General features: G+C 36.1%; 1 protein-coding gene across 1 annotated transcript in view; it reads left to right on the top strand.

Moving 5' to 3' along the window:
- The first annotated feature begins 2,398 nt into the window (after window positions 1-2,398).
- The window catches only part of sm (smooth), a 31,667-nt gene continuing 13,149 nt past the window's right edge, over window positions 2,399-20,916 (top strand). Inside the window, exons 1-2 of the mRNA XM_068391219.1 lie at window positions 2,399-2,459; window positions 19,673-19,777. Coding sequence (XP_068247320.1) covers window positions 19,675-19,777 — 103 coding nt within the window. The 5' untranslated portion in view covers window positions 2,399-2,459; window positions 19,673-19,674. The remainder of the gene's footprint in view (window positions 2,460-19,672; window positions 19,778-20,916) is intronic.

Here is a 20,916-nt window from a genome sequence, read left to right on the forward strand (position 1 = left end):
AAGAAATGTCATGAAAGAAGTACAGACAAAACTCCCTATCAATTGTATCATATCCCATGTTTATTACACACCATTTTTAAAACAATACTGAAACCTCCTTCATCACTACGCTAGTCGAAGCTATTTTTATTCTGCCCCACTGGAGCGGGCGTGAACTTAATTCGTGATGACGTAAGGGCATACTTTGATTATTGATTTCTTGTTTGTTATCGGGCCTTAGCAGGTGGTATTTAGTGTAAGGTATGACGTGGGTGCTTCGTTCATGTCAACATATTAGATATTTCGTTTTCACCTGAACGGCAAATGTTAATCTTTAGTCGAATTCTGATTTTAACCTATAACTATTTATTCACGTCTTGGATTGGTCTGTACTAACGAAGCTTGTATCGCCTGTTTTTCCTTAATTTGATAATGCCTATATAATGTACCAAGTGCCGACATGATTTTGAGTACAGAATTTGAATATTAACTATCTTACCTGAATGATAATTACAATAATAGCAATAATGATGATACTGCTAACGAAACAGGAGCCGTAGATACCTAATAGTGTTGCAGTAATGTTTATGAGATTAATAGTAATTAGAATGATAATGATTATAAGTACTTTACATCCACCATGAAGAACTGCACCTTGTAACCGAGAGGAAGTGTTAGTGACTTGGAAATATTGTTGAAAATCTGTTTATATTTAACAACTGCTTTAGAAGGAATGTGCAAGGGTGGTTGTGTGGGTGTGGTTGTTGTATCTTGAGGCTAATGGGTAAGAGCGGTCTTGGGCGTAGGCATTGTTCGGTATTTTTGAAGTGTGTCAGGTGCTGTTGGCAAAACATGCCATATATGCCCATCAAAATCTGTCGGTTGCATTGATAATGTTTCTTTAACTTTGTATGACTCCTAAGATTTAAGGTGTGATTCTCGACAGCAAATTTACTTTTGAGAAACACATTAGGTCTGTGTCTTCTTCAATTGCACAAAAAATTGGCTTATTGAGAAAGTCTTTTAAGATTTTTGGTGATCATTCTATTCTGAAGTTTTTTAATTCTTTGTTACTATCTTGTTTTGAGTATTGTTCTCCTGTCTGGTCTTTAACTGCTGATTCTCATTTTAATTTGTTGGATAGGAACTTACGGTCTATTAAAGCTCTTATTCCTGATCTAGGTATTAATCTCTGGCACCGTCTTTCAATTAGTTCATTATGCATGTTGCATAAGATTTTTTTTATAAATCTGACCATCCTTTACATTCAGATCTTTGTGGACAGTTCCGTCCCGTTCACAATATAGGTCTTGCAGTTAATTCTAATAGTCAGGCCTTTTCCATCATGAGCCTCAATACTACACAGTACTCGGGAAGTTTTATTCCAGATGTAACCAAGTTATGGAAAGATTTTCTTAATCGGGTAGTTGAATCAGTAGAACTTCTAAAGTTCAAACTTGCAGCAAATATTATGTTGAACAGGCTGACATAAGTCTTTTTCTAGTTTATATATGAAATAGCTGTTTTAATGTTAATGTTTTTAAAATATTTTTAATTGTACATTACTCGTTTATTTATCTCATTTCTTTCCTTATTGGGCTATTTTTCCTTGTTGGAGGCCTTGGGCTTATAGCATCTTGCTTTCCCAACTAGGAGGATGTAGCTTAGTTACTACTACTACTACTACTACTACTACTACTACTACTACTAATAATAATAATAATAATAATAATAATAATAATTTTATATTTATTCCTGTTACTCCAATCTCTCTCTCTCTCTCTCTCTCTCTCTCTCTCTCTCTCTCTCTCTCTCTCTCTCTCTCTCTCTCTCTCTCTCTCAGCGAGGCAAATAACAAATTATCGCATTCTCAGGCAGGTAGAATGCCATTACATATACCAGAGAGCTCGCTCCACGACTAATTTTAGGTACGCATATAAATGTTGAATTATACCGGAAAGGTGCCGTGCTTAGGCATCGCGAACAGTGATCAGCATATGATCAAACCGTCTTGGTTGCAGTCCTAAATTTTGAAGGGGTTGGCCCACCTTTGGGTATTCCATGTTGCTTCTCGGGATCATCTTCTTCTTCTTCTTCTTCTTCTTCTTCTTCTTCTTCTTCTTCTTCTTCTTCTTCTTCTTCTTCTTCTTCTTCTTCTTCTTCTTCTTCTTCTTCTTCTTCTCTTTATTTATTTATTAATTTTTTTTTGCCTGAATGTGTTTATTTGATACATAGAATAATTTCCTGCCGATCATACAATTTCCAGGCTGTTGGTAATGTTAAAAACACAAGCTTTATTTTTTCTTCTGTTTATATTTTTTTTTTCAACTAATCAACATTTTCTTTTCTTGTTATATAATTTATCTAATCAAATTGTAATTATTCCTATATATATTATTATCTTTTTCCTTTCCAGCCGACCAAATTGAATGTATACAAGAATGACGCAGAGAGTTGGGACTTCACCAACCCCAACGTTGGTATGTAATTATTTAACATTTCCATTGATTAAAATATCTTGTCTCTCAAAATGTCAGTGTTTGCCATGTACAAATCGCTGCCTTGCCTGAAATCCGGTTTACAATATCTCTGTTTCTCTTTTCCATTTCGTTACTCAATTTTTCATTAGTGTTTACCTTCTTGATTATCATATTTTTCTCTCATTACTGTTTTTGATTTTATGCCAGCACGTTGCCTCTGAGAGCTCCCAATTGCATGGAAGTTATATCCACTTTTTTTGGTCTTTTTTATTTTTTTATTATTATTGTTATTTCTTCTTTTTATTTTCTTCTAATGACTGCAAAGCCGAACCAAAATTGGGCAAGGCAGATCGATTGGTCCAGGTACATACTGCCTGAGAGATAGATAGATGTTGTAAATATCCCTAAATTTTATATAAATTTTTTGTTTGTTGGTGTCATTTTGAATAGAGCGTCCTTCTATTAACAAAATTTTGCATTTGAGTTTTATGCTGAAAAGAACAGTTTGGTTATTTATAAGATTTGATATACGAATATAATACGTTTTTTATTTTTTTTTTATTTTTACTAAATCCCCTATTTGGTGAGTTTGTGATGTTAGAAATATCTCAAAATTAAGTATTTTTTTTTTTTACATATCAAGAAATTTTTTTTTTTTTATCCAAACGAAGTTTATGGTTATTTTGGCAGTTAGCTGCAAAATTTGTTCGCGGTTAACTGTAGAATTTTGTCAATAGTATATATGTAACATATTTATTTTTGTCAATTATGTTTATTTCTTATTTTTTTAATTACGAATTAAATTGTTTTTCATTAGAAAATAGAAAAAAAATTAATAATTTTTTTGTAAAAGCTAGTGTTAAAATTTTGATCCATAGTAAGTAACGAAGTCTTGAATTTTAGGTTTTTAAAAACGACGACTTAAATTTTTTTGTCTGTAACGAAACCAAACAAATGCTATTAAGACAAATATTTTTTTTAGTATCAGAATAATTAAGTAAATTATATTTTTGATCGGATGTAAAATCCATTTTGATGCAATTAGAAAAATCGTGGTCTTAGTGTGAGGCGAGTGTTCTGCTGATGTCAGCAATTCATATGATTGATTAGAATGATTGATTGTAAGTCACCTGGCGTTACAACTACCTGGGTCACTGACGCCGGTAATAAAGCTTTAGTCGAGCGGCATTCGGTTGGAAGGAGATGGCTCCCCCAGAACAGAAAACGAAACGATATATCTTGAAACCTCCAATACTCAAAAACCATTGATGGCTAATATTCACCACCCACGTTTATATACTCTTTGTCACCAAGCTACTGACAATTCGTCAGGCCTGCCCCCCTACTCAAGTCACCAACCCACTATGATGTTATTACCAGTACCAGTAACATTGACCGAAATCAGAACCAGTCAGTATCACCAAGTCGCTGACCAGTCAGTTAGCAAGTCACAAACATGCACAAAAATACGGCCAGATTCACTAGGCTATTCACAGTCGTCAGAACAGTTGTTGTGTATCCATTCGAATTCACTAATCGCTCTGTATTCAATATACATACACATACATCGCCCAATTATGAATACATGCAGACGTATTCCTCCAATTACACCCATGCGACCAAAGATGCCAGCAGCCATATATTCTGCAGTACGTACATCCTTACATCTCCCCCCTCCCCCTTGGCACCCTCCATTTCTCCCCCCCCCCCCCCCCCCCACCCACGTCCCAAAACATCACAGGACATCACTTTCTCATCGCTTCATTTCGTCTGTCATCTGTTTCCCGTTGTTGCTGTGAGCGACTTGTGACCTCATTGGGGGCCAACTTACCTTTCCCCCTCCCCCCCCCCCCTCCTATCCCCCACCTGCATTTCATCCATACCTCTGCAGACATCCAATTCGACTCTTTTTCAACTGTCAGATCTAGTTCTCTCCCTTTCCCTCGACGCATTTACCTTCACTTGTTAATATCTGCAGCAATGCGAGATATACCTTGAAATGTAGAGAGCAATGTATTGGTAGCAGTTAGTTTGGTTATTGTTTTCTTAGTCAAAATCCTTGTAAATACAATTGATAAAAATGTTTAACTGCATTGCTCTCTCTCTCTCTCTCTCTCTCTCTCTCTCTCTCTCTCTCTCTCTCTCTGGTTATTATAAGTACATATATATTAATGAAGATCTGACAACATATCAAATAAGAACTTCGTATAACGTCAATAGCGTTCTCTCTCTCTCTCTCTCTCTCTCTCTCTCTCTCTCTCTCTCTCTCTCTCTCTCTCTCTCTCTCTCTTCAGGTTATTATAAGTACATATATATTAATGAAGATTGACAACATATCAAATAAGAACTTCATATAACGTCAATAGCGTTCTCTCTCTCTCTCTCTCTCTCTCTCTCTCTCTCTCTCTCTCTCTCTCTCTCTCTCTCCTCACTCTCCCCGTTATTATATGTACATATATATTAATAAAGATCTGACAACATATCAAGTAAAACCTTCATATAACGTCAGTAGCATTCTCTCTCTCTCTCTCTCTCTCTCTCTCTCCCTCTCTCTCTCTCTCTCTCTCTCTCTCTCTCTCTCTCTCTCTCACACATCCCTTCCCTTCCCTTTCATGGTTGACTGGTGTCACTATTGCCGAACCATTTTTAGATAAATGAGTCACAAAACTCACCTCAAGAAAAAAAGAAAGAGCAGCTCATTGCAGATACTATGGTCCCTCCTAGACTATGCTACAACCCCTTTCCCTCTATTTTTATAAGCTTTTGTGGATGCCATTTTATATATATATATATATATATATATATATATATATATATATATATATATATACATATATATATATATATTTATGTATATATATAATTTGTGTATGTAGATATACGCATATGCGCCCATTGACATCCATACATACGCATTTGCATGGCTATGTATGTATGAGTGGTGTATATGTATGGGTATATGTATGTATGTACTTACCAGCAACTTGTATATATATATCCACTTCTTGTATCTCGTCTGAACAGAACTCAACGCCTCACAACATAGGACAAATTATCGTCATTATTACCCATTAAATTTTTATATTTATATAAATATTACTCCACTGTGAACTATCATTTTTACTGTATACACTGATTTTTAAAGTACATTTTTTTTTATGTTTTTTAAGGTTGGGCTTCGACTATTTTTTTTTTTTTTTTTTTTTTGTATTTTAAAATTTATGAAAGCAGAGAGATTAGCATCTTGTGTGTGATATTTATCAGGGCATGTGGAATGTATGAATAAATGTGCAATTTTGTTATACTTTTTTTCAATGGGGTTTAATTTTTTTTTTTGTACTTTTGTGGATTCGTTGGACCCCTCCAAAATATCAAACTCTTTAGAAAGACCTGTTCCAATTTGGTCTTGAGCACTTTAGCAACTTTTCATTAGCACACCTAAATAACATTTTATTTACAGGAAAACACTTTCCATGCATTTTTGGTTGTACAGCTTTTATCTGGAATATTTTGGATCATCATCTGTTGCTGTCATGAGGTTTGCTGCTAGGTTAGATTGAAGATGTGATCCAGTCTCTCGTGACTTTCACTTCTTGTGGGACATCTTTGTTTCATAAACATTTTAGTTACGTGGGTTGCTTACTTGTGAGGGGGGGGGGACTCAATAATCTTGGTTACTGATTTGTATTAGTCTGTATATTCCAAAATTGAATAATAAATCATTTTTTTAATTGATAGATTCAAGTCTCTTTCAATAGTACCCAAGGAAGCTTAGTACGGTTAGTTAGGAAGTCATGGTTGAATATCAGTTTTGTCTGATAACAGTATTTTTATGCACAGATGTATGGTTGGTTGCCTGCATAACCTGATAGGTTCCACATTCATCATTTAAATAGATGACTTGCAGAAAACATTGGTCCAGATGTGGTGTTTTTTTTTTTTTATTAAAAATAAACTATTTTATGCAGGTTACTAGATGCAATAGATTATATTCTTCAAACTGGGTATCATTGGTTTATTTTAGATTTATTTCCAATTACATGTTTGTTTCTGTTGGTGGATGTTATTGTATGATTATTCTGAGGTTGATGTTTTGAGGACTTTGATGTTGATGTTTGAGCTGGGTTGAGATTGATGTTAAAAGGGGTCAGGGATGGGTGGGTAGGAGTTAGGGGATGTGTGTGTATAAGAGGGGGTGGGGGGGGTTAATGCTGAATGGTCGATTGTCTCTGATCTCTCTATTATAGCCTGCACAACACACTCATTGGCCACATTTGGCTCTTGGTTGCATGATCAAACAATAACTCACTTGGCCAGCCCCTCCCGACCAACCACAAGAGCCACATCAGAAGACTCCTACTACTACTACTACTACTACTACTAGCCTACTACTACTACTAGCCTACTACTACTACTACTAGTACTGAACTCATACTACAGACAGCCGAGCCTCCTGCCTGATAACTGCTGCCACTCTATGTCAGCTACGGTTGTTATTGTTGTCATGTGTTGGGGCCCTTTTTAATAGTAGTAGAAGAAGAAGGGCCTGCCTATAGCCATGTGTGCCAATGTGTGTTCTGTGTGCAGGAAAAGAGTCAGAGTGAGAGAGAAAGAGAGAGACTCAGAGACAAGTGACCAAGACACGTCGACAGCTTCAGCACCAACCACCAACCACCCCCTCGGACAACCACCTCCCCCCCTACTTCTGCCGCCCGCTCACGCCCACCCCTTCTCCCGCAAGGGTGTTGGGTGTGGTATTGTTGGGTGGGGGGTATAAGGGGGTTGTTATCCATACCCAGCGCATTCGAGCAGGTCAGCAGAGGGTGATGCATCAAGTTAAGGGATGACGGCCTTGTGTTGGGGTCAGCATGTTCAACTTCTGCAACACGGGTAATGTATATGATCAAGTTCTTCTTGTATTGCAAAGTTTCATTTTCCCTCCCAGTTTTCTGAGTAATTAATATTTTAATAATGTCGTTTGTAAGTAGAATTATTCAAATGTGTGTGAATGAATAGTAGTAGTTTTGTGTGCATGAGAAGGGGGAAATTATATTTGAGCATTGCATTTTATGGGTACTTAATGGAGCGGATATTTTTCGTATACTCTTCAGCAATTGTTGCATTGAACTTTTTCATTTTCTATTATAATTTTTTTAGTTGTTTTCAGAAATGGGTAATTTTAGAAGTTATTTGTTAGGTTTCTTTCCAACCAAATACTGTAGTTAGTTATATGAAATAACCCAGTATATTCTAATTCCAGATTTTAAGACATTACAAAGGTTATGTAATTTTTTGGTCAAATCTTTGATATTCCGTTATGGGATGAGCATCATTAGAACCCAGGGTAATCAGGTCGTCTCTATTGAAAATTTCAAGATGTATAATCAGGTCATCTCTTTAAATATTCTAGATGTATAATCAGATTATGTTTTTAAAATGCATAATCAGGTTGTCTCCTAAAAATGCTAGATGTATAATCAGGTTGTCTCAATGTAAAAAAGGCGAATGTATAATCAGGTCGTTTCTACTCAGAAAAATTCTATATGTATAATCAGGTTGTAGGTGGTCTCTTTTGAAAAGACAAAATATGTAATCAAATACTCTCTAAAAAAGGCAAGAGATATAATCAGGGCATCTTTAAACAATGCAAGATTTATAATCAGGTCGTCTATTTAAAAATGCAAGATATATAAACAGGTCGTCTCTATTTAGAATATGCTAAATATATAATCAGGTCGTCTCCTTAAAAGATGCCTGATGTATTATCAGGTCGTCGGGTATCAAGAAATGCAAGATGTATAGTCGGGTCGTTGTCTGGTTAAAAATGCAAGATGTGTAATCAGGTCGTCTATGATTTTAGAATTGCAAGGTGTATAATCAGGTTGGTTATATTTAGAAAAATTCTAGATGTGTGATCAGGTTGTTTCTATATTTGAAGAAAGGCTAGATGTATAACCAGGTTGTTTTCTATTTATAAATGCAGATGTACAATCAGGTCGTCTATTTATAAATGCGAGATGTATAATCACGTCGTCTATTAAAAAATGCTACATGTATAATCAGGTCATCTCTTGAAAAATTCTAGATGTGTAATCAGGTCGTCTCTTAAAAAAAATGCTGGATGTATAATCAGGTCCTCTTTAAAAAATGCTAGATGTATAATCAGGTCGTCTCTATTAAAAAATACAAGATATGTAATCAGATCGTCTTTATTTAAAATAATATTACTTGTTTAATCAGGTTACCTCTATTTAAATAAATGCTACACATATAATCAGGTCATCACTTTAAAAAATGCATAATGTATAGTGTGTGTGTCCCACCTTCCACATTTTAAATCCTTTCCCCACAAAGAGAACGTTCCTCCCCCACCCTTCATGGGAAAACGCACCCTCCCCCCAAAGCACACGCATCTTTTGAATCCATTTTTTTCCTCTTTCTGCATGCTTTGGAGGAAGTAGGTCACTCCCGACTATAAGCAACGCTGGGGTCGGGTACTAACACGCGATCATTGATGTTAGCCAACAGCGAGGATTCTCGTAATACAGTCTGGTTTATATACTGTGCTTTCCCTTCCTCAGTAACACGGGAATTAGGACTTGGGGTTGCGATAGGAATTCACTTTCTATCTCTATTCTCACTCTCTCCAGTCCTCCCCCTTTCCCTTTTTCCCCCATGGTCCAAAGGAGGCTTAGGAAACGCTTGGCACTTGAGATGACGACGAGTGCCCTTTAGAATTTATGAAGAGGAAGGTGCTTGTTTGGGGGTATTCAGGGGAAGGGAGGGAAGGGGTCATCCTCAAGGGGAAGGGTAAGAAGTCCCTTTCCGTCTCCTACCACCAACCTCAACCCCTTCCTCCTACTCCTCCTCTTCCCAAGGATCTTAAAAAGAGGAGGGGGAATGGAGTTGCCTTTTTAAGTGTTGGTTGAGGTGAATATTGCAGCGGGCATTATAATGCGGTTACAGAGTTGGGTCCAGAAGAGATTTCTTAATCAGTTGCCATTTGTTTATTTTAAAGAGGTTTCCTGATTTCAAATTGCTTTTTACAAACTGTTTTGGTTGATTTGTTTTCGTTATTGTTAAGCGTTATCTTAAAAAAGAATATTTTATTTCTTAAATTTATCCGTTTATTTCAAGTTGCCCTTTATTTTTAGAAGAAAACTGTTCAGTTCATGCGCAGCTACCTTTATTTGTTAGCTATTTGGACGTTGAAAGACTCGGTTTTGTTGTGAAATGGAGCTCTTAAAATTTTTATGTTATTCTATACAAGTTCATCATGAAATTCTTTCAAGTTGTATTTTCAAGAAATATTCTCTCTCTCTCTCTCTCTCAAAATTTTTATGTTATTCTATACAAGTTCATCATGAAATTCTTTCAAGTTGTATTTCAAGAAATATCTCTCTCTCTCCTCTCTCTCTCTCACTCTCACTCTCTCTCATCTCTCTCACTCTCTCTCTCTCTCCTCTCTCTCTCTCTCTCTGCAGTGGCAAGTTTAAGTCTCAAAGAATAGGTCTCCATAAATATAAATCTTTGGAAGAACGAAGGTTTGGGAAGGAGGAGGGGGAGTAGTGGATGTTCGGTTTGGAAGCCCCTGGGGGTTTAGGGGTGTCAGTTTGGGGGCTAGACACGACCCTAAGGATTTGTAAGGAGATTGAGGATTCGATTCACTGCTTGACAACGATGTTCTTTTGGCCAAATGTCCTTCGAGCTGCCCCAGTGTCCTCGATTATATTTTCAGGCCAGGGATTCTGTTCTGGGAAAAATCTGAAGGAAGATAGGATTTTGTGTATCGGTATGTGTGTGAATCCTTTACCCCTTTGGATAACAAATGTAATTAGTTTTCCCTAAGATTATATGCTCAAAATTCTTTTTCTATACGTAAATTTGGTGTGAATTATCTTTTAACAAAATATCTATTATAGAGTTATTGACCCAATAAATGACAAAAAAGGTTTATGCTGTTATTTGGGTATTTACTTAAGTACTACATTGGAGACTCTCTCTCTCTCTCCCTCTCTCTCTCTCTCATCTCTCCTCGTCTCTCTCTCTCCTCTCTCTCTCTCTCTCTCCTCCTCTTATATATATATATATATATATACTATATATATATATATATATATATATATATATTAATATATATAAATATATATATATATATATATATATATAATTTATATATATATATATTTATATATATATATATATATATATATATATTATATATATATATATATATATGTTAATATATATAAATATATATATATATATATATATATATATATATATATATATATATATATATATATATATATATATATATGTTAATATATAAATATATATATATATAGATATATATATATAATATTAATATATATATATATATATATAATATATATATATATATATATATATATATATATATATTTTGATGGGCCATGGCCATTATTCAGATAACTGTAAACCTGTCTTGAATTCATTAGTTAGTTTTCCTCTTCTCTTCCAGATCCCCCCATTTTCGGATGTAACCCCCCCCCCCCACCCTCTTTCTCCACGTCCCTCCTCCCTTAACCCTCCTAAAGATAGTATCGTCTATTGATTTGTCAGACACGGTAGGGAGAAGGCTGTAGTCGAGAGATTTTTAGAGCTGGAACTGAAAAAAAAAAATGGTTTAGTGTTCTAGCTGAAGATGGTTTCAGCGTCGCGGGATCTTATTGTACCTAGATGCTCCACACTCGATAGGGTTTCAGGGTTTATGGCCGAGAGAAACCTCGGGAGAGTCTTGCTTTTGGAAAAAGAGGTCAGTGCCCAATGTTTTTGCTGTGGCGTGGCCTGAATATGTTGAGACAACCGTTTTTACCGGGGAAATAGCAGGGTCCATGGAGCACTTTTAAAAAGATTGGTGATTTTTAGGACGCGTTTTCGGTTTTGGTTGGGTATTTCTTCTCTTTCGGTTTGATGCATAAGTTTATATAGATGTGTGAATTAATTTTATATAGATATAATTATTTACAAAAGCAATGCCTCGTATGCAAGTAATGTACAGATTCATTTTATTTGAACCATATCTATATTATAACATATTTCCGTAATCCTATTAGACATGGTTTTAGGAAAATTAAAATTACAGTTACATAATTTGCGTAATATATAAAAATTTTGACGACATTTTTATATATTTAAATCATGTGTATATAACATAATTTCGTAATCCTGTTAAACAGGGTTTCAGGGAAATTAATACTATTGTTACATAATTTTAGCAATTTATAAAAATTCTGACGACATCTGTATCAAGTAAGTGAAACTCTTCGGGTGGACTCCGTAGATTTTTTGTAGGCGACCAATCTCCTTTTATAGAAAAGCCAGCGTTGCGAATGGCTGGGATAGATAACGCTTTACGGTGCCCGTTTACCGGAGTAAAAATTGCATTGGATCCTGTCTACAGCTCTCTCTCTCTCTCTCTCTCTCTCTCTCTCTCTCTCTCTCTCCTCTCATTTCTGCCGCGATATTCTGCCCTTTATAAATTTTACCTTGTGTAGACCTTATTTCTTTCCATGTTAAAAGAAAAACCAAAAGTCTTAATTATTACTTGTACATCCTGACGCATATTTTAAATCTTTTCATTGAATTTTAAAACATGAAATTACTTCCATTAAGACTGCAATAGAAAAAGTTGCCTTGGAAATTTTTTGTTTTTTCTTTTTTCCATGCAACATTAATTTTCTCAGTAACTTTGAAATTTTTGTCGAGACTGTCGCCTATATGAATGTTTGACGTAATTTTAGTCATAATTTATCTGAATGAATTTTATGGTCCTCTCCTTTGAATTTTACTATAAATGGTGGGCTATGTCGATTTGAATATCGTGATAAGTATTTTTTTTTTCTACAATTTGTATCGCCTGTAGTATTTTTTTTTTCTACAATTTGTATCGCCTGTACAGCATATTTGCAATGATAAAGGTACTGTTGTTTTATCATAAATGTTGGTAGTGTTTGTATGAGTTTTTTTAACTACAGCTGAATCATATTGGCTTTTAAATTGAATGTGGGGGAATATTTTTGTGTCCGTCATTTTTTTACACTTTAGTGAAACAAAAGATATTTTAAAATTTCACGACACAATGCAGGTGAGTATTTTGACGTAGATGTATCTTAAACAATAATTAATTACCACATAGTTAATCTATATAGCATCTTCATAAACAATCCTGTAACGATCATTGCCTTATTCATACTGGATTTGTCGAGTTATGGATGAACCCAGATTGCTAACAGTTTTACAAAAGGCTCATCAGCAGTGCATCGAAACCTCTTAACCACACTGCGTCATTCACTGCCATATGTCGATCGTTTTCTCTGATCCAAGGATACTGAACTTTACATTACCACTTTCATGGAATCTTTTCAATGATTTCTAGGTCTTCCTCCCATTTTCCCCTTTAGCATTTCTAAACTGCATTCGTTTCTTTTCACCAAGTGATTTGCTCAATTCTTACCTCATGACTGAAGCTTCGTGTTTCGTATGTGTATGTGTGTGTGTGTGTGTGTATGTATATATATATATATATATATATATATAAAATAGTATTCAGATATGTTACCTATCATGAATTCATTAATCAGGATTGTGTATGCACTGTATATTTATGAATAATTATTTAAATGTTCTAAATCATTGGCATTTTAAATATGAATAATTTCATTAGTTGAAAAATGCACGTTACAAAAGAATTGGAGTCTATATCTCTTTGATTCCTTTGAAATGGTTACGCATAGTGGTATGCTATTGCTGCCAAATTTATTTCCAAATTAAATTTACTGAAATGGTATCATTAAACTGTTATTGAGAGGTTCCCTTTGAAATGCCTCGTCGTTAAATGTATTTTTATTTTTAAATTATTCACTGTCTGATTTTTTATGTAACTGTTGAAAAGACTTCTTTATTGAATGGGTTATATATTATCCCATCTAGTTGTTAAACTTCTTCTAATAGAGATATTAAGTACTAATGGATATAGTATCTTTTTTCATGCTAAAAAATACACATAAATTTGAATGATTCCATCTACAGAGTGGTGATTAATATACGATTCACATATATGTAAATATGCGATTTGTAAAAGCAGAGCATTCCGGTGTTGAGCATTGTGAGTTGGAATAATTGCCGGAAGTGTGTATTGTTGCGTAGATTTTAATGGGAGTCGTTGAAAGGCACGTGACAACCTTACACGGGGAGATGAGCATTGCTGAACTTTTTCTTATTTCTTTATTGATATAGAAAATATATATTTTGTACAAGGTTTTAACCTCTGTAAGAGTTATTAATTTCCAAGTAGGTTCATCAAGTTATTTTATATTAATAATTTCCATCTATGTTCTATTACTTTCATTGGTTTCCTGTGCTGGGTGTTTACAAACAACAGACTTGTACACAAGAATTTGACTGTAAAACTCTACGGAAAGCACACATGAATTCGTAGTGATTGGAGGCCAGATCTCTCTCTCTCTCTCTCTCTCTCTCTCTCTCTCTCTCTCTCCGGTGGCTCTCAGCTTCGAAGTATATTACACCTAAATATATTGTAATTGAACGATTATTACAGCGATTCCACAGTTATTGATTACGGTTTTATAGTCCTATCTTGGACGAGTATATACAATTTATTCCCATAGATATGAATCTTTTAACCTTATAAAATTTAAAAAGTATATGTTGCAGAGATGCAGAGATTATATTGTGAATATCGCATGAAGCGTTTATTATTTTGCATTTAGATATTATTGTATGAAAGTTGTGTGATTGGTTTTAGAAGTTGAAATGACACCAAATGTGAGAGTACGTGTATGGTTGATTAATTTGCCTTATACAGCGCTGAATGGGTTTGGTGTCCCAGTGCTTGGCTTAAGGCATAAATTTTATATTCAATTCAATTCACAATGGTGGACTAACGTTTTTACCTTAAGTTTTAGATGGAGCCACGAAGATTCGCATCTAATGTTATCTCTCCTCATCTTTTTCTCTCTTCCCTAGCTGCGACCCTCGGCGGTTGATTTAAACTTGGTACCCAATTTTTCTACTTTGGTGAACAGAGGCATGCTGGAGGTTTTGGGAGCGCTCCCGTTCGTCCATCTTCATTCCGTCAGAGAGTCTGAAACTTGTCCTTCTTGATTGCCAGCGTGGAGAGAGAGAGAGAGAGAGAGAGAGAGAGAGAGAGAGAGAGAGACTTTATATACCATACTGTATTTTTGTCTGTTGTGAATGCCTTGATATTAAATTGGGATGTGTAACATTTATGGATTTAGCATTCGTTTTAAAACTCAAACCCAAAGGTTGCTCTATAGTATATTGCTAATGAAGAAAAACTGCTAATTAATGAGTTGAAAGATTTCTGCAAGAGGCGAAAGCAATTTAGATTAAATGTTAGGAAACTAAATGGAAATTAGCGAGGTGAAGCGATGTATTATTGCATACATGGTGAAAGAATAGGACGTTGTGGTGGCCAATGTGGTAACGTCCTTGATTGATGAACATACTGAGGTTCCTGCTCAAACTCTTTAGTTTTTTGGTTTGCTGCAACCTCACACTCCTTGTAAGCTAAGGATGGGGGATTTGGGGGAACCTATATGTTTATCAGCGGAGTCATCAGCAGCCATTGCCTGTCCCTCCTTGGTCCTAGCTTGGGTGGAGAGGGGTCTGGGGTGCTGATCATATGTATACAGGGTCAGTCTCTATTGTCCGGCTCGATTGGGCAATGTCAGTGTCCCTGCTTCTGCCATTCATGAGTGTCCTTTAAACCTTTATGTAGAGAAACTTTGACCGTGAATTATGTATTGACGAAAGAGATGAAAATTATTAATAGATTATTCAATATACTGGTAAATATAAATGTTTCTTGGACAGTTTTGATTTTATATACTTTAGTTTTATTGCCGTTACCTATCGCTATTTTTTATTGTGGGAAAATCAGCACACGTGACGTGATGTCATTTCAAATATGAATGAGATTTCATATAATGAACCACTAACAAATTTGCATCAAGTAAAATATGTTTTCACAGTGGAATTACTCTTTTTAAATGGGAGATGGTGGGCGAGATGTTGAAAGATTCCCTTTCCATTTGATATAGTTTCTCCAGTGATTTTAATTTTGGATTCCAGTATTCAGGAGCTCTCTCTCTCTCTCTCTCTCTCTCTCTCTCTCTCTCTCTCTCTCAGACGGTTGGTAACTTGCATATAAACTCCCCTTTCCATGTGATATAGTTTCTCCAGTGATTTTAATTTTGGATTCCAGTATTCAGGAGCTCTCTCTCTCTCTCTCTCTCTCTCTCTCTCTCTCTCAGACGGTTGGTAACTTGCATATAAACTCCCCTTTCCATGTGATATAGTTTCTCCAGTGATTTTAATTTTGGATTCCAGTATTCAGGAGCTCTCTCTCTCTCTCTCTCTCTCTCTCTCTCTCTATCAGACGGTTGGTAACTTGCATATAAAATTCCCTTTCCATGTGATATAGTTTCTCCAGTGATTTTAATTTTGGATTCAGGTATACTGGAGCTCTCTCTCTCTCTCTCTCTCTTCTCTCTCCCTCTCTCTCTCTCTCAGACGGTTGGTAACTTGCATATAAAATTCCCTTTCCATGTGATATAGTTTCTCCAGTGATTTTAATTTTGGATTCAGGTATACTGGAGCTCTCTCTCTCTCTCTCTCTCTCTCTCTCTCTCTCTCTTTCAGAGATGGTTGGTGACTTGCAAATAAAATTCCCTTTCCTTGTAATATAGTTTCTCCAGTGATTTTAATTAGGATTTCGGTATACTGGAGCTCTCTCTCTCTCTCTCTCTCCTCTCTCTCTCTCTCTCACGGTTGGTAACGCATATAAAATTCCCTTTCCATGTGATAGTTTCTCCTGTGATTTTAATTTTGGGATTCCAGTATTCGGGACTCTCTCTCTCTCTCTCTCTCCTCTCTCTCTCTCTCTCTCTCCCGCTATTTATGAGTCAAGGTAACGGGCAACACTCCTCACGCTGTTGCCACTTTCTTCTTCTTCTCTCTCTTTCTCTCTCGCTCTTCCATAGCGTCGCAAATCACCCGAGTGCGGAAGAGGAAACTCGACCTTACAGGCTGACGTATCTGCGCCTCCTCCGTGTGGGATAGCATCTTTCTAGGGTGAAGGTATAGTTTGCCTCATCGCATCTCTCAGATATTGCGTGGAAGCTAACTCATATTGCTTCTTATGGAACTGAATCTTTTTTCCTCTTCCTCGTCCTTCCTTTCTCTTTCCTACACCTCTCCCCCACGTCCCATCCCTTTCCCGATATATTGACAGGGTTATTGTTATAGGAAGGGGGGGGGGGGAGAACCCCCTCTCCCCCTTCTCTCTTCCATCCCCAACCTCAGCTTGCTACATTTTTATGCCTTGCCGTGTCCGTGGTGAAACTTGTTTTTTTTTTTTTTTTTTTTTCCTTTTTTTCTTTCTCGGCCTTGATATTTAATAGAGTAGGATTAACATCCATTTCCAAGATATTTTTTTTCTGGAAGAGAGATTTTATTTATTACATTTCAAGCATCCTTTTTTAAATTGAGTTTTGTGTTTTCAGAAAATCACGAAGAACCGATACTAAAAACGGAAAGTATTATTTGTTCCAACTTCGTCTTCTTCTTCTTCTTCTTCTTCTTCTTCTTCTCTGCACTCACATTCGGACACCTGATATGACATAACTTTTGATTAATTTTGTCATAAAAATTTGTTGTTATAAAGTGCTCAGTTTTGGATTTATTTTTACAGTTAAACTTTGTCTCATTACGTTAATAATGAATGAGTCATTGGTTTGACGAGTTATTCAATAGAAGTGAATGAAGAGAAAGTTGAAATAAAGGAATTTTTGCCTTTAATTAAAGCTTTCTTAAAACTTCATCCCAATTATATTTAATATTTGTGTAATCGTAGTACGGACGCATGATAAACAAGGTATATAATAATGGGAGTAACTGCCACATCATTATATCAGAAACCATCTCCTGACAAACTATTATAGGGTACTATGCTAAATGTTCCTCTTACGATACCGGATTGCAATATAATTTAAGCTTTACACAATCTCTCTCTCTCTCTCTCTCTCTCTCTCTCTCTCTCTCTCTCTCTCTCTCTCTCTCTCTCTCTCTCTCAAAATCTTGTTTCATTGGTGGCGCTGTAATTTAGTGAGAGGTCGCCAAACAAGATCTTCCTTATGTGCTCTATTCCTTTTTAGAGAGAGAGAGAGAGAGAGAGAGAGAGAGAGAGAGAGAGAGAGAGAGAGACTATGAATGGATGTGCTTTCGTGTTTAGAGGTGTTACATATTGAATTTATCAGAGTTCTGCTTTCAGAAATCGAGTCTGACGTCAAAGGCTATTATATGACCTTGCGTGCTTTGACGACAGGTGCTGAGAAGCCTTTGTGCGTCCGTGTGATAAAATGAAATTACTGATCTTGAAGCAGGAGTCTTCAGACTTGAAAGAACCCAATAATTAAAAGGATAACCCTTCTCTCTCTCTCTCTCTCTCTCTCTCTCTCTCTCTCTCTCTCTCTCTCTCTAAGAGGTAGACCCTGAGACACCCTGGTGGTCTCATAGAGATCAAGTGAAACGTTGTCAACTAACCTGCTTAATTAAAGAAAGTACGTTGATGGCGTGTTCTCTGTCTAGCTCGCGACCTCGTTCTCCCACGTTTGTCATCAACATTGCTCCTATAGCGCAGTGGATGCCACTTTTGAGATCCCACCCGAGTGGAGAGGCCAATTGACCATCTGCTCATAAGGCACAACAACCAATGATCATCTGGAAGGACTCTGACTCTTGCGTTCGGCATGTTGCTTGGCCGCCTTTTTCCACCCGCCTCATACTGGGAGTCTCGAGGAGTAGGAAATTACAGTTCCGATGGGAAGATGGGGGAAACAGTCGAGCAGGCGGGAGTGGTGAGAGAGAAGGTATAGAAGTACATAAGTGAAGTCTGGACGGGTGGCTGGATGTGGTTGGTGATGTGTAACCATTGTTTGATTTATTTTTTCTTTTAAAAGCACTGACATTAATTTGCTGGTTAGCATTCAAAATCTATCCAGAAATATAATAAGTATTAAGGGATAACCCCCCCTTCCAAAATATATTGGTGAGAAAGGATTTATTTTATTAGTCTTATTGCTTCTAGTTGGTCTTTTTATTTGCTCTATTAGTTATTGGCATTTTGTTCGCTTCTTTTGTTACCCTTCTTTATTTAAAGCATTTCAATGCACTTTGGCCTTAGATCCAGCAAGTGTACACGAAAATATTTTTAGGCCTTTTTATGCTTTTTATTTTCTTCATCAAAGTTAAGTTTTGTTTAATTTTGATAAGGGATGGTGGTTTCTTTCGGTGTCTTGCTATTGAGTTATGAAGTTTTCAAGCTTTATTTTCCCTTCTTGATTTATTTTCACCTTTAGTCTTACGGCTATTTTTCATTCAAGAAATTCCCTTATCTTGTGTAAGTAGTTTAGATGGCTTATGTAGTAAACCGAGAAACTATGTACTGTATTTATTATATAATCTATAGTAAGAGAGAAGCATATCAGTATGAATGAACACACTATCTTTCATACAATTATAACCCAAAGTCTCTCTCTCTCTCTCTCTCTCTCTCTCTCTCTCTCTCTCTCTCTCTCTCTCTCTCTCTCTCTCTATGTGAGATAATGCTAAATTACAACTCAACATGTTTTGATCCCTCTCAGAGCTTATTTTGAACCATCATTCTTTTTTATTACACTGATCCCTGAACTCTCAGACATGATACACTGTACTTTGTACTGTGCTTAAACCTAAATAAAGCATTGAAGTAGGTTTAAGTTGCTCGGATTTTTACAAATAAAAAATTGTATTTCTGTTACGTAATATTGCCAGGATAAGCATTATTCACCATTCTTCCAGTTTTCAAAAGGTTAGGAAGTGGAAATGACAATGTGTTCTCCGAAGAATTTCAGTATTCATATAGAACACGTTTTTTGTGCAGTTTTGTGATTTTTTTTTATCTGTTATTTGTGAAAACAGTAACAGCTAAGTTCGCAAATTTTTTTAAACTAGTAACAGGATATGCATACACTAAATTTTTTCGGGAATTAATAACGGCATATCTTAAAACTTCCGCTTGCCTACTTGATGTTGCTGCAAATGCTTATGTTGCCATAAGTGTATATACAGTACTGACTTTTTTCCAGGTATGAAGGAGCCTCAAAACAGCAGTGGTGGTGGTGGTGGTGGTTCATCCCGTCCTCCCTTGTTGGCAGAGCCCCGAGGTTTCGGCATGAGCCCATCCCCCTTTAGTAAGTTGCCCTTAATTGCAGAATGCAACGATAGTTACCCAAGTTACTTGCTGGTTGCTGGATCATTCATTTCTCAATGTGGGTCATCCTAGAGAGAAACATTTTGAATTATAATTCCAAAAGTAGATTATCGCTTCTTAGATCAATTAGCATGCCATAGTGTTTCAGCACATTCCAGTAAATGCGATTAACAAAAGAGATCAGAAGCCTTGTGGCAAGTTTATGCCTTAACTTTTACACACTTTAAAAGTGACTGATACTATCCTCATGAAGTTGCCAAGGAACCAGGCAAACCTTTGTATGAAAAATATAATGCTGGGTTTCAGAGAAATCATGAACCCCAGATATCCCTAGTTATAATACCAGGGAGATGTGTAAAGTAAAGTTTTCCCCTAAAGAATTTAGAGATGCTCCGTCTTCAACCAGGGTCACTGCTTCTAGGGAAGATACATTATTATATGAGGAACTGGGGCCACTATCATTACATCTAAGAAACCTTTTGAGTCCAGTAGCTACAGACCAATTGCTCTAACAAGTTGTCTGTAAGCTGATGGTAAAGATGATTTACACCACACTAGTTTGGTTCATGTTTTTGGGCTTGATTTCTCTATTTCAGTTTGGTTCTTGAAAGAACCAATCTACTCTTCTAGGTTGATTTCTTAGATTATCCAAGCAAATTCAGCAGGGCTATTCTCTAAGCAGTGTCAAGCCATTGTAGTTTTCTTGAGCATGAGAAAGCCCTCGAGACTACCAGACGATATGTCACAATCCAACAACTACATAATGGGTATTAGTGGTAACGTGATTGGAGCAATTGATTCTTTTTCCTTTATCAGACAAATTCATAAAAGTAAGAGTAGAAATGCAGGCTCTAGGTATTTTATTCGGGAAGGAGTAAGTCTGCATCTTATTAACTTGTTTTTATCATAGCCATTATTAGCATTGTAGAGGCATTTCTTCTCAAGTAAAGAGCTCCTTCTTTACTATAATGATTTGGCAGTGTGCTCTGCTATAAGTTATGCCACATTGCTCTGTAAAGAGTACCATAATTGAATGGGCTGTAGAGCATGGTTTGAGATTTTCAACGTGTAAAAGACTGTCACTGTACTATTTACTTTTCATGGAAATGTACTGAAAAA

The sequence above is a fragment of the Palaemon carinicauda genome, chromosome 17 (genome assembly GCF_036898095.1).
Source record: "Palaemon carinicauda isolate YSFRI2023 chromosome 17, ASM3689809v2, whole genome shotgun sequence".
NCBI lineage: Eukaryota > Metazoa > Arthropoda > Malacostraca > Decapoda > Palaemonidae > Palaemon > Palaemon carinicauda.